We start from the raw sequence: 14,397 nt of genomic DNA, 5'->3' as shown, positions 1-14,397 counted from the left end.
ACACCTCCCACCAGCCCAGGCTGCTCCAAGCCCCATCCAACCTGCCCTTCAACACTGCCAGGGATGGGGCAGCCACAGCTTCCCTGGGCAACCTGGGCCAGGCTCTCACCACCCTCACACTCCACAATTCCCTCCTCATGTCTCACCTCAATCTCCCTCTTCCAGTTTTCATCCCTTCCCCCTTGTCCTCTCCCTCCCTGCCCTTGTCCCAAGTCCCTCCCCAGCTTTCCTGGAGCCCCTTCAGGCCCTGGAAGGTGCTCTAAGGTCTCCCTGGAGCCTTCTCTTCTCCAGGCTGAACACCCCAACTCTCCCAGCCTGGCTCCAGAGCAGAGCTGCTCCAGTTCAGAGAACTAAAAGTTGCCACATGGCTCTGTGCAACACCCTGCCACTTCACCTCACATTTTAACACTTGTTTTTCCCCCCCTCATCTCTGGCAGGGGATCTTCCAGGAGCTGGCAGTGAAACCACAACTCTAAAGGAAGGAGAAGACCTGCATCTCCCCTGCACCCTCAGCAGTGACAGCAGCTCTGCCCGGCAGTGGTTGAACCCTCAGGGCTTTGCCATTTTTCTGAACAGCCAGCGGGGTAAGTGTGAAACCTGAAAGCAGCACTTCCCATGGGGGCTAGGGGGGTCACTGAGCACTGGGCTTTCCCAGCTCCCACCCCTGAGCAGCCTGACTCACCTGCTACCCAAGCCCTCCTGATGGGCTCTCATTCAGCCCCTGCCTGGCAGGAGGGTGATGAAATGGAAACACCCACAGGACTGGTCTGGCACCAGAGGTTGGAGCAATGAAGTGAGAAGAGATTAGCACAAAAACACACTCATGCCTTACAAGAGACACAGGAGTGAACGTGCCTGAAATGCTGGGTGCTCTTCTGCTGGGGAGGGACTTCTGACAAGGGCAGGGAGGGAGAGGACAAGGGGGAAGGGATGAAAACTGGAAGAGGGAGATTGAGGTGAGACACGAGGAGGGAATTGTGGAGTGTGAGGGTGGTGAGAGCCTGGCCCAGGTTGCCCAGGGAAGCTGTGGCTGCCCCATCCCTGGCAGTGTTGAAGGGCAGGTTGGATGGGGCTTGGAGCAGCCTGGGCTGGTGGGAGGTGTCCCTGCCCATTCAGGGGGGTGGGACTGGATGATCTTGAAGGTCCCTTCCAACCCAAACCATTCCATGATTCTATGAGGGCTGCTTTGCTCTTCCCCATGTTTACAGTACCTAGTCAGCATCCCTGCTTGTTAAAGCCTTTGGGATAATTAAAGCCCTGAATAACAACTGGGACTTATCCAAATGACACTGGTACTCAACTCCCATTGAAGCTGCCCAGGAACTAAGGGTCCACTTCAGTTGCTCTGGGAATCCCAACCCCCAGGTCTTCCACCCACATCCAATCAGCCTACTAATATTTCCCACAATTATTGCCACTAATTCTAAATGACAAATGTCACAAGGAACTGTTGCTATTTACTCAGTTACAACAGCAAGTGGGATGAGCGTTAATTAACAATTATACACATGCATTGGGAACTGTCTCCTGTGGAATCCAGGATCCCAAGCTCAGTATTCTCAATATAATACACATCAGCCAATAGATTAAAATGTGATCCAAACCCCCTCAGAGCTGAGCCACCTACAGCTGATCAGTATGAGAAACAGGACTCTTGCAACCCACCCTGTGCTGCTTTGCCATCCAGGCTTCCAAAACCCACAGCAGTCTATGACAGGGATTTCTCTCCCATCTTTTAATCTATTAGTCCCATCATACACCCCAAAACTGCAAGACCTCTCCATCACACCTATTTTTTGTATGTTTGTTCTTAGTATTTTACACCATAGAAGCAGGCAAGAGTAACAAGAATTTCTTCATTTCTCCAAGTTTTCTAGGGCCCTGGCTACAGCCACAAACATTCTCTGTGCCAATTTTGGACTAAGAGACTTGATTCTGCCCAAATCCAGTTTTAAACATTTCATCTTTTAATGGCTTTAGTCCTTTTGATACTTGAAGTTTTGCTGAGTTGACACAACAATTTAATAAGGCTAAGAACACACCCCTGGTGCCTACAGGAGCAGAACCTAACCCAAGTAAACAAACCAGGATCTGCCTTAAATCACCTGAGGATTCAACCCAAAGTCTCAACATCCCACAGTTATCCTTCATTAAGACACCCAATGCAACACCCCCAAGAACCAGGGTTTGCAAAGCATTTTTTACATTTGAATTTTGAATTCATTTGAGCCCTCAGTAGATCAGGCACATGGAATGTTTGCCTTTTGCAAGACAAAATAAAAAGTCCTCCCTTAGAAAGGAACCAAGCTTGACACTGCACATGGACTTTTTTTATTCTAGTCACCCCTGTGAATCTGTCCCATCACTTCTCCAATAAACCACTTCATGAATCAGTTCCCTCCAGCCTCACTGGAGCTACAAACATGACAAGCTACCTATGAGTTCTATATCATGGTGATTTCAAAACCCTTGAGTATCTAATCACTTCCATAAATTATAATATTACTGTGATTTTCTCCCAACTCTCTATTTTTACAAGACCTCAGCTAAAAAAAGAATTAAAAATACAGAGTTTGAGGTTTTATTCTCCCTCATGAGTGGTGCATGTCCCCAGTTTCAGTTCAATTTAAGGGCAGAAAGTGACACTTCCTGTACTGCAACTGTGGGGAAAGAAACTGTGATTTGTGGGCCCCCAGGACTCCCATGGGTCATCCAGAAGGAGGGATGAAGCAAAGACTAGAAAGTTGAGAGAGAAAGGAGACTGCAAAGCAGGGTGCAAACATCCTCGGAGATGATCTCATTCAAATCAAGGTAATTAGGCAAAGATATGAGAAGCAAAGCAGCCAATTAATAAGCAGTTAATAGCAAGAGGAGTGCTGACCAGGGTGTTCATTCAGATATCTCAAAATACACCCAGAGAGGGGAAGTGATTTTTTTTTTCAGGGGCAAATTAAGGCTTGGGAAACAGGGAAGGGAAAGGTCCCCAATTCATGCATCTATGCCCTGTATTCAGAGGGCACACCACTTTTCTGACTGCATATCATGTCCTCACACCCCAAGGTTTGCTTATATCTATCCATCTAGACACTTAAAGAACCCAAATTGCTCTAATTCCTGGAACCCCAGGAATAAGACTCTAAGAATAAAAGCAAGAAAAAAACATGGCATTATCCCCACTGGCAGCACACACAGCCCCTTCTTTGGTTTATTGTTGCCTCTTCTTTTATTTATTGCTGCCCCTTTTCTAGCACAGCACCAACTAGGAAAACTTTAGGCCAGAACTGCTACTTTACATTAAGTGTTGATGACTTTAAAGACCAGGATTAGGAAAACTATCCTTTCATTGTTGATTATCTGCCTTCCTCTTATCTACCACCACACACAGCATGCTGGGTTTTATTTTCTTTGCAGGTTTAAGAGATCGGAGGTACAAACTTGTCCAGTATTCAAAGGATGAACTGACCATCCAGCTGTCTAATGTAACAGTGCATGATGAAGGCATCTATAGATGCTTCTACTACAGCATCCCATTCAAAAGCAAGAACAAGACTGTTGAAGTATTAGGTAAGTTCTTGCAGCTGCTTTGTTCCAGAGAAACAATCACAGAGTGATTATGGTGGGGGGTGGAAGAGACCTCTGGACATCTAGTCCAACCCCCCTGCCAGAGCAGGATCCCCTAGAGCAGATCCCACAGGAACACAGCCAGGTTGGGAATGTCTCCAGGGATGGAGACTCCATAACCTCCCTGGGCAGCCTGTCCCAGGGCTCTGCCACCCTCAGAGTCCAGAAGTTTTTTTCTCACAGTCAGAACAACAAAGGCAGCTCCTCAACTCCAGACCTGCACATTAACATGCAATTCCATGGTGCTTCACACAACACAACCCTGCTTTTAACTCAGTCCCCTCCCAAACACTCCTGTGTATGCAGCCATTTGCAAAACCAAGTAGAAAGATGTACAATAACTGATTCTAAATCTTATTGCTGCAGCTGCTCCTTCTAATCCAGTACTGGAAGTGTCCCAGGGCAGAGAAAGAACTATTATACTGTCTTGCTACACCCAAGGATGCAAACCACAGCCCCAGGTTTCCTGGCTTTTGGACAACGGGATAGAGCTCCCTGGTAAGTGTTCAAGGAGCAGGGATTGATCACTAACAATATCTTATCAGCAGCCTTGGGCACATAGAAAAATTCTGGAGGGTGAAACACCTTCTGCAACACATGAGCTGGGACAACCATTCGTCCTCCACTCATTGAGTTAGAACTGGGCCCCCATGGTGCAGGTTTGGAGAAAAGTCAGCACTAAATTCCAGTGTTTGTGCAAGGGAGAGGGCCCAGCTGCTTTGCTGACACAGCACCACTGAGCACACCAACACCCCTGAGAGCCTGGAGCAAAATCCCACCAAAATAAAATGGAACCAAAACTCCAGAAGCACAAGCTTCAAAGCCCCATCCGGTTAACACATCCATGACCACTATTTCCCATGTTGTTACCAGGAGGCAGGTTTTCCTCAGCTTGGCTGAGCACACACACTCCCCAGCAGCCTCTCTCTCTCATTAACCTCTCCAGAGCCAGGCAGCTCAGCAGCAGAGGCAAGAAGAGAGCCCAGAAAAGTCACATCACCCTGCAACACGTCATGGTGGCCAGACGTGAAGAGGAGCAGAGCCACCATGTAGCTCAACCTAATGTGTGAACTATACAAATAGCTGCTTCAAAGGCTGTGTTCTAATAATAACCACCTGCCTTGCTGTAACTATAGCACAGCAGAGAGGAAATGCACTTCTGTATTGGTGTGAGGAAAATACCCTTAGATGCAAATGTATATTAATGCATTAACAAGCTGCTGTTTGTATTTTGCATCAAGCCACAGTCAAAGCTCAGCCTATAATCTTTCCCCCACCCCCTCCAGATAGCTTTTTTTAAACTAAGAGCTCCAGAAGACAAGAAGTGTGCTGGCTTGAATTCAGCTGGAATTCCAAACTAACAAAAAAATGCAGGCTGCCAGGTACAGAGGCATTAATGGAACCACCCAAACCCCTATGCTTGAGAGAGCTGTGCTGAGGAGAAGCAGTACAGCTGGTAAGTGAGCCAGATGAAAGCCATGGCAGGGAGAGAGGTGCTCTGAGCCACGTGTGAGCCTTAGAAAAACAGGTTGTAAAATCCCAAATGCTTTTGGGAAAAGCCTGGGCAGTGTATGGCTAGAAATGCCCAGGGAAATACCAGCTGTGAGGTTCTGAAGATGCTCAGGGAAACACCACGTCACCTCTAAGTTATCACACACTTTTTCCCCAGCACTTTAAGAGCAGGGGTTGCCTCAAACTGGAAACAACCTCAAGCCCAGCTTGATAAAAATCTATTTACAACACCACACCACCCAGGCACTGAACACATCCCACCACACGTAAAGCCAACCACACATATTCTCCACTTCACCAAACAAAAAGGGGGACTTACCTTGTGTCTCCTGCTGCAGCAGCAGCCTGGGAAGCCTTTGGGGGGAGGTCCTGGGGAGCAGAACATCATTTCACCTGCCTTCCCTGTGAGTACTTGGGCTTGGTTCTGGGCCCAGTTTGTTTGCACTAGCATGGGTGTCCTGCTTCCTGCAGGCATTAATTCCAGTCTTCAACAGAGAAAAATACCTGAAATTCACTATTTCTCAAATTTTCTGCCTTAGCTTTTTCCTAAGAGCAACCAACCCCAACAAACACCTCTCTGCTCTCCCTTCACAGCTCTAATCACTTACTGTAAATATTTATAGGAATCAGAAAGGAGCTAATACAGCTTAATTAGTAGCAGCACCTGAGTTCCACCAGGGCTCAGCAGGGGCAAACCAGCTGTAATTAATGAGTGGTGCTGACAAAGATGATTGCCTTCCTAGCAGAGACACTTTGAGATCCTTTGGAGTTCCTGCATGACCCTGCTGGGGATGGAAAAGAGGGTTGAGAAATAACTCGGCTGTGTGACACAGCAAGTTATCTGTAAAGGCTGAGTGGGAAACAAGGAATTTCTTTCATTTACAAAATAAGGGTGTTACCAAAAGAAGGCATCAGCTTGTCCCCAGAGAACCTCTATAGACATTATAGACAGTAGAAATCAGTGTCCCACCATGGGCATTTAAGGTAAACATCTTAGGGTCACGTGAAATGTCTCTTTATTTTTCCCTATCAGATCAATAAGTAGAAGTCAATATTACCAAGAGGACTAGGAACTACAACAGACAACTGACATGGCTCTCTCTAATTCATGATTAATGAAGGCAAGACCATTAATCTCTGTGTTTAACTCCCCAGAGCTGCAAAAGGAGAAGGATCAACCCTGCCTTGTAGGGCTGATGAAGGACTTGCACAGGATTTCCCAGAGTTATAGAAACGTTTATTTATTACAAATGTAAATATTTCACATCAATACTTACCATGCATGTTTATCAATATGCACAAATATTGCACTACAACTTTTAATCTTTGGGATAACTACCCAAATTAAGACACAAATTCAATGCCCTTGGATATCACAGAGCAGAATAACTTTTCTAGACCTCAGTCAAGGTGCAAAGCAGCAGGTTCTTGCCCTGAAGCTCCCTATGAGGGCAATGCATGGCTGAGGCTCTCAGCAAAGCCATTTAGTATGTTCAGACAGGACTAAAAGTGCTGGTGGGTGTTTGGACATTTCCCTGCAGAACAGTTTCCCCATGTAAGTCATGAAACTGAGCAGAGGCTCTGGGTTGAGCACAGGAGGTGCAGCAAGGTCTGCACTTAAACAGAAAGAAGGAAAATGTGATGGACAACAGGCTGACCAGGAGCCAACAATGTGCCCTCTCAGCCAAGAAGGCCAATGCCATCCTGGGGGGCATTGAGAAGAGTGTGGGCAGCAGGTCAGGGAGGTTCTCCTGCCCCTCTGCTCTGCCCTGCTGAGGCCCCACCTGGAGCTCTGTGAGCAGGTCTGGGCTGCCCAGTTCCAGAAGGACAAGGAGCTGCTGGAGAGCCCAGCACAGGGCACTGAGATGCTGGAGGGGCTGGAGCATCTGCCTGTGAGGAAAGGCTGGGAGAGCTGGGGCTGCTCAGCTGGAGAGAAGGAGGCTGAGGGGGGATCTGATCAGTGCTGATCAATATCTGCAGGGGGTGGCAGGAGGATGGGCCAGACTCTTCCCAGTGGTGCCCAGTGACAGGACAAGGGGCAATGGGCACAAACTGGAGCACAGGAGGTTTGACCTGAATAGGAGAAAATCCTTCTGGACTCTGAGGGTGGCAGAGCCCTGGGACAGGCTGCCCAGGGAGGCTGTGGAGTCTCCATCCCTGGAGCAATTCAAACCTGGACGTGTTCCTGTGGGATCTGCTCTAGGGGATCCTGCTCTGGCAGGGGGGTTGGACTAGATGATCTCCAGAGGTCCCTTCCAACCCCCACCAGGCTGTGATTCTATGAAAACATGACCTTGCTGCCTTTGGGCTCCCATCAAATCCTTTTACCCAGGGATCCACGTGTGCACAGCAATCAGGTGCTGCTCTAGCACAGCAAAGTCATGCAGATTGTGCCTGGGAGGTTTTTCATTCAATCGCTCTCGACTAGAAAACACTTAAATATTGTCTTCCATTGTTGTGTAGGTGACACTAAGCACAAGTTAGAAGCTGATGGGAAGAAATGGAGCACGACCAGCACCCTGACAGTCCTGGCCTATGGGCCCAACTCCTCAGCCAGCTGCATCGTTCGCCACCGAGCACTGGGAGAAGAGAATTTGATGGCATCTTTCTGGTTTGGGGACCTCTCTAGGATAGGTACTGGAGGCTTCTTCAGCAGAAACTAGCCCATTTTACCACCCTGCAGTGGTGAAAGTTATGCAGATAAACATGCAAAGTAAAAGCCCACAGTCAACTCCCCCATGTGTGCAGTCTCTTTTTAAATGAGATGCCTACCTGGGGCAGAACTACTCCAAACCAAGAATTAGGGCTCTTTCCTGCTTCTTAACTACCTTAAAATTCATTAAACATTAAGCCACAGCAGCCCAGGCAGGTCAGTTCCCCAGTGCTGCTGCTAAGATTCAGGTGGTGTCTGTCCTAAAACTTTCAAGATAACTCAAATTTTATGTTCTAAAAAAAAAGTCTGTGAGCTTCCCATGTCTTCTGCATGATAGAGACATCCACCTGGAAAGACAGCAGAGTGTGAATATTGTAAATTAACACTGAAGCTGTTTGTCTCATAATTCTCAGAGTAAGTTTGCCTTCCACCTATTCACTCATCTTTAGGATTTATCTAACTGTTCTTATTTCATAGAAGCCTAGAATGGTTTGGGTTGGAAGGGAGCTGAAAGATGATCCAGATCCAACCCCCTGCATGGGCAGGGACACCTCCCACCAGCCCAGGCTGCTCCAAGCCCCATCCAACCTGCCCTTCAACACTGCCAGGGATGGGGCAGCCACAGCTTCCCTGGGCAACCTGGGCCAGGCTCTCACCACCCTCACACTCCACAGTTTCCTCCTCATCTCTCACCTCAATCTCCCCTCTCCCAGCTTGAAACCATTGCCCCTCATCCTATCACTTCACACCCAGATCAGTTTGTTAGAATTCTTCCTTAGATTCCTTGATTCAACAAATGTTCACAAGGTGCTCTGACAGTTGTGCTGGTGTTGGTTTTTTTCCAGCGACAAAACCAAATCCTACACCAACTATGCCAGAGGTGGATACACGTGTCTCTGAGAAGGAGCAGTCTACAGGTAGGCATTAGCTGCTTGGCCTCTTGAATTACTGCACCTCCCACCAGTTGCCACCACACCGAGGGACACTTTGCACAGCCTACAGATCCACTTTGGTTCTTTCCCCAGGGACCACAGCAGCGTCAGAGCGGAGCAGCAGCACAGCCTCCACTCCCAGCTACAACCCACAGGCTGGTAAGACTTTCACTTTCTCTTTTTTCCTTATTTCATGTCATTAAATGTATTCAGAAGACAGTGAAGCTGAAGGTGGAGCTGTCAGTCTAACCATTGATCTACTGAAGCACCTGAACAGCCTGGAGTGTGGAGTAAAAAGGGCAGGTTTCATTTTTCAAGGAGAACAGATAAATGTGTCTTCTGATCTTTGTCCTGTGTTTGGGGTTGGATGTTTCCATTAGGATCTGAACAACCAACCAGCCCTTCTGCAGCAGCAGAGGATTCAGTAGGTGCCAGCTCAACATCAACACCAACTCAGCAAAACCTCCAGCCAAATGTCACATCTGCTTGTAAGTTTAGTCACAGTTACCTGAATTTACCGAACCAGGACAGAAATACAAACCAACATGTAACATAAACCAGAGCATTTCTTGCTTGTGTGGGCAGCTTGTGTTCTACAGCCATGAAAGCCTCATTAGATGCAGAAGCACAGCAGCAATTAGCAGCCAGACCGACGGTGGGAACCAGGGCTGGGATTTCTCGGGCCGGTTGCTGTAGGTGGCAGTGTCCAACAACACTTCCCTGAGCAGCTCTGGAAGCCAGGAGTTGTTTCCAGCAGAATGAAGAGCTCCACCTGCCCAAATCCGTTGGCCAAAACCCACCGAGGTGGGAAAACCGCTGTGACAGACCCTGCAGTGAAAAATCAATTGGCTGTTTCAGAAATACACCAGCTCTTTGTTTATAGTCTTTTAAAACTGCTCCAGCCGTGATTACACACATTACAGAAGGGTCACATCCTGAAACACACAAACTGCTGGCTTATGTTTGTTTAAAAAGTGCTACATCAGTGATTTAAAAAGTTACACAGTGGCTACATCCTGATAATTCATAGGAATGTTGATAAACATGCATGGAAAGATTGACTCTTAACAGGACTTTCACTGGGTGTGCTGACATACCTGGTAAGGAAGAAAACCTCTCATGAATGGAAAGCTTTTGTAGGCACAGCTGACTTTATCCTTCTAGTTTTACAAATTAATATTAATTATACTATTGTCAGTGTGTGAGAGAAAGTCAGAGCTCACCCCTGTGTTTGTGCAGGGTCTGAAGTAACATCAGATGCAGAGGGAAATAGAGAATTGGTTGGTTCATGGAGTCATCATGTACCCAAGGGTATGACCTGAGCTCAGCAGGGATATTAATGCCAAGAAAACCCAACCTGGCTTTAGGAAGAGGAGATATGCAAGCAAGCAAAGCAAACTGATGGACAGGGAAAGTCCCAAAATGAACAAAGAGTACTGGTTTCATGTGGCTGCAAACGAGAACTGTTGAGTTCAACCATGTGTAAGAGACTGAGGAGTTTCTGTTTCTGAAAACAAACCAGCATGTTAGGGCAGTGGGCACAGAGCTCTGGGTCTGGGGCTCCAGAATTCCCCTTCTGATGCAGCACCAGGTGCCTCAAACTTCAGAGCTGCTGGGAAAACTGATTTCTTAAGCATCCCTTTGCCCCTCAGACAAATACTGTTCTCTCTTCCATTCCTCCAGGGACTGAAGCAGCACTCAGAGGCAACACCACAGAAGAGGAACTTCCCAGGACAGAACCCACATCACCAAGTGAAAATGTGACAGTGATTCCTGCCATCACCTGTGGTATGAACTCCTGAGTACTCTTCCCTGACAGCTTCCAAACATCCAGTGAGCTTTTTTTACACCAAGCTGGTTCTCTCTGACCACATAATGGTAATGATGTGAGTGGTGCTTGCAATCTTGGGCAGAGACCACAGAAACACAACCATTTGGGGCACCAAGGAAAAAAAAAAGCAGCTAAATTTTACAGTTTGTTGGGCCAGGGCATGAGTTTACTGATTTCAACCAGTTTTTCTTGTTCATGTAAGTAGCAAAAAATTATCTCAAATGAAGTCAAATAAGGTGACTTCTGCACTCCCACCATGTTCATCTGCCCTGGTCTGGGATGTGTTGTTCTTGTCTTAGTTACCAGAGGCTCACAGGAAACTGTTTAACAACACAAACATACATCTGCCTCTTTTACAGAGAAAGACCTGAACTCTGAAAGCTTCCAAAAGAAGGAGAATCATCTCCTGCTGCCTATCTTGGTGACTGCTCTGATTTTTGTGATGCTCATCATTGTCCTGCTTTTTATGAGGAAGCTGAAAAAAGCTCATGGAGTGTGGAAGAAAGGTAGGTGATGAGGCTTTCTGAGCTGGTGCTGCTTTATTCCAAGGGGCTGGATAGGTGAGGTGAGGAGCCTGTTAAGCAGAGAGAAGACACAGGAGTTCCAGCCCTTCAAATGAATGTCCTCGTCCCATAGGCAGTGGCTGGGACTTGTTACAAACAACTTTTGAAGGGTCCCTGTGACTGATGGCCCCAGGCCTTGCTTCTCCTGACAACAGGAGCCACACAAGCCAATGAAAGTGTTGTTTTAAGCATATATCTTAGATAGTAAGGATGACTGGACCATGAATATGATCAGAGGGCTGGAGCAGCTCTGCTCTGGAGACAGGCTGAGAGTTGGGGTGTTCAGCCTGGAGAAGAAAAGGCTCCAGGGAGACCTTAGAGCAGCTTCCAGTGCCTGAAGGGGCTCCAGGAAAGCTGGGGAGGGGCTTGGGACAAGGGCAGGGAGGGAGAGGACAAGGGGGAAGGGATGAAAACTGGAAGAGGGAGATTGAGGTGAGAGATGAGGAGGGAATTGTGGAGTGTGAGGGTGGTGAGAGCCTGGCCCAGGTTGCCCAGGGAAGCTGTGGCTGCCCCATCCCTGGCAGTGTTGAAGGGCAGGTTGGATGGGGCTTGGAGCAGCCTGGGCTGGTGGGAGGTGTCCCTGCCCATGCAGGGGGGTTGGAACTGGATGATCTTGAAGGTCCTTCCAACCCAAATCATTCTGTGATGCTATGATTGAACCCCCATTTTATAAGTAGTCACTCAGAATTTTATGCTCAAGGCAGAGAGTGAAGAAGAGTCATGAAAAAAATCCCACCATCCTAATTACATTTGTTTTCTGCACAGAAAATGATGTTTCAGAGCAGACACTGGAGAGTTACAAATCCAAATCAAATGAAGACAGTCCAGGCCATGAGACAAATGAACGTGGTAAAAAGCTTTAACCAACATAAACTAATCCCTGTTGGAGCATTGCTACTAACCATAGCCAGGGCAGACTTCAGCTACTCTTACTATTGAGAGGAATTTGCAACATGCACATGGCAAGAATGAGGGACCTTTGCCAACACCATTGTTTCTTGCTGCACATAAACGGTGGTACAAGAGAAGGAGGCTCATTATTATTGTAAAAATACTGTTAAAACTTCCCTTTCTTTTCAAATATTTTGAAATATGAGGTATTTAAATCATTTCTACAACAAACTAGTGCCCTGGACATTGTGTAACCTGCATTAGATCACACCAGTCTTTGCTGTGGTGGATGCCCTAACAATTTCTAGGAATGCATGTACCTTTTCTTTTTCTACAACATTCTAAGTAATATGTATTTCAGGCAGGCACAGCTCCCTCCCTTTACAAAACCAGTAATAAATGTGTTTATCTTCCAGTTGTCAATCAGAAGTCCAACATGCAATATGTAACAGAAGGCTATGTGGAAACAACATGGAATAATCCAAGAGACAAAACTGCCACAATGAGTGAGAAACTGTTTGGATGTGGGAAGGAAACAGATGTGTAGCAGTGACAAAGCTGTACAATGTGCAGAAACACCAGTTTCCTGTTCTTTGTATTCCAGCATTCAGATATCCCTGTGATTTCAAGGAGCAGAATCAGAGAATGGTTTGGGTTGGAAGGGACCTTCAAGATCATCCAGTTCCACTCCCCTCCATGGGCAGGGACACCTCCCACCAGCCCAGGCTGCTCCAAGCCCCATCCAACCTGCCCTTCAACACTGCCAGGGATGGGGCAGCCACAAAATACAGCCCCCCTCAACCCAAGAGCCAATTAGGATTGCTTTTCTTTAAACAGTGGGACAGGTAGATGGGACTGGTTGCTCCTAGAAACCTATTAGCAATAAACACAGAGTCCCCTGTAATCCTCAGAGGATTTTGTTCACCACTGCCAGAAAGAGAATCCCATCTCAGGTCCTATCAGCAATTAGTGTCCTGGTAAGGGAACATACACTTAGCCTGACGACTGCAGGATATGAAGATATGGGTGTAGCTCCTTGGCTGCCTCCTCTACAAGGAGCAGGAAACCCTGGGAGTTGCAAACCAACTGGGACTGGTATTACCTCTTTCTGACCCCAAACCTGACGTTCAGCTGTATTCAAGCAAGCAGAAAAGCATCCTGATGTCTGAAGTGTTACCAAACAAAAGAGGTTGCTCCCTCTTGCCTCAGTTTCTCACCTGGACTATGATAACATCCCTCTCTGCTGTGCAAAACCAGTCTGCAAGAGGGTCTGAAACAGAAACACTTGGGTGCTACAATTGCACAGACTCCTGAGTTTCTAGAGGTGTTAACTGAGAATATGGAAGTCTTCAAAAGAGGGGTTGCATAATGTTACATATGGCACTTCCCAAATCCAGAGACAAAGCCACTCACCTGCCAGCAGGCCAGCTGGGAGACACACTGGGACTGCCATTCCATCACCAGCAGCCTTTTCTGTTGCAGAAAGATAACCCTGGGCTCCTAAAATAAAGGAAACTGACACGGCAACAGAAAGCTGTGAGTCTTTTTTTCTCACTGAAACCTATTATTTCTCATTGGAAGCAAGAAAAATGCTGGGGGAAAAAATGGGTTTGAATACCTAGTTAAATAAATGCCCGGGATGTAGCTGCTGGGAAGGATGTCATCAAGGGAATTCTGGAGGGTGAGGGTGGTGAGGAAGGGGGTGCCCAGGGAATGTTGTGGCTGCCCCATCCCTGGAAGTTTTGAAGGGCAGGTTAATTAATCAAATTAATTTGCAAGGAGGGCTGCAGGCTGTTGAGTGCCAAGTCTTGGTGACCCCCAAGTGAAAAGAAAACAAAAGCAGGTTTTGGCAGAGAACAAACCCTTCCCTGGTGAGCCTGGTGGTGACATTGTGCTGGTTGTTTCTGCCATTGGCTTTGAGAAGAGGAGAATGTATTTATGAAATAGGTAACCCCATTGCTTGTGTTCTGGAGGCCCCAACATGAGAAGGACATGGAGCTCCTGGAGAGAGGACAGAGGAGGCCACAGAGATGATCCTTGGGCTGGAGCAGCTCTGGAGCCAGGCTGGGAGAGTTGGGGTGTTCAGCCTGGAGAAGAGAAGGCTCCAGGGAGACCTTAGAGCAGCTTCCAGTGCCTGAAGGGGCTCCAGGAAAGCTGGGGAGGGGCTTGGGACAAGGGCAGGGAGGGAGAGGACAAGGGGGGATGGATTAAAAGTGGGAGAGGGGAGACTGAGGTTGGACATGAGGAGGAAATTCTTGGGTGTGGGTGGTGAGAGCCTGGCCCTGGTTGCCCAGGGAAGCTGTGGCTGCCCCATCCCTGGCAGTGTTGAAGGGCAGGTTGGATGGGGCTTGGAGCAGCCTGGGCTGGTGGGAGGTGTCCCTGCCCATGCAGGGG

At 47.6% G+C, this 14,397-nt stretch overlaps 1 protein-coding gene across 1 annotated transcript in view; it reads left to right on the top strand.

Annotated features, from left to right (window-relative positions):
• CRTAM (cytotoxic and regulatory T cell molecule) overlaps positions 1-12,550 on the top strand; it is an 18,645-nt gene extending 6,095 nt beyond the window's left edge. Inside the window, exons 2-12 of the mRNA XM_009995026.1 lie at positions 438-584; positions 3,412-3,564; positions 3,988-4,119; positions 7,597-7,767; positions 8,632-8,703; positions 9,099-9,206; positions 9,958-10,029; positions 10,402-10,506; positions 10,909-11,055; positions 11,878-11,961; positions 12,420-12,550. Coding sequence (XP_009993328.1) covers positions 438-584; positions 3,412-3,564; positions 3,988-4,119; positions 7,597-7,767; positions 8,632-8,703; positions 9,099-9,206; positions 9,958-10,029; positions 10,402-10,506; positions 10,909-11,055; positions 11,878-11,961; positions 12,420-12,550 — 1,322 coding nt within the window. The remainder of the gene's footprint in view (positions 1-437; positions 585-3,411; positions 3,565-3,987; positions 4,120-7,596; positions 7,768-8,631; positions 8,704-9,098; positions 9,207-9,957; positions 10,030-10,401; positions 10,507-10,908; positions 11,056-11,877; positions 11,962-12,419) is intronic.
• Positions 12,551-14,397: the final 1,847 nt, after the last annotated feature.

Source organism: Chaetura pelagica, unplaced genomic scaffold, assembly GCF_000747805.2.
Source record: "Chaetura pelagica isolate M959 unplaced genomic scaffold, ChaPel_1.0 scaffold113, whole genome shotgun sequence".
Lineage (NCBI taxonomy): Eukaryota > Metazoa > Chordata > Aves > Apodiformes > Apodidae > Chaetura > Chaetura pelagica.
The sequence above is the reverse complement of the archived record's forward strand: the minus strand, read 5'-3'. Positions and strand labels throughout refer to the sequence as shown.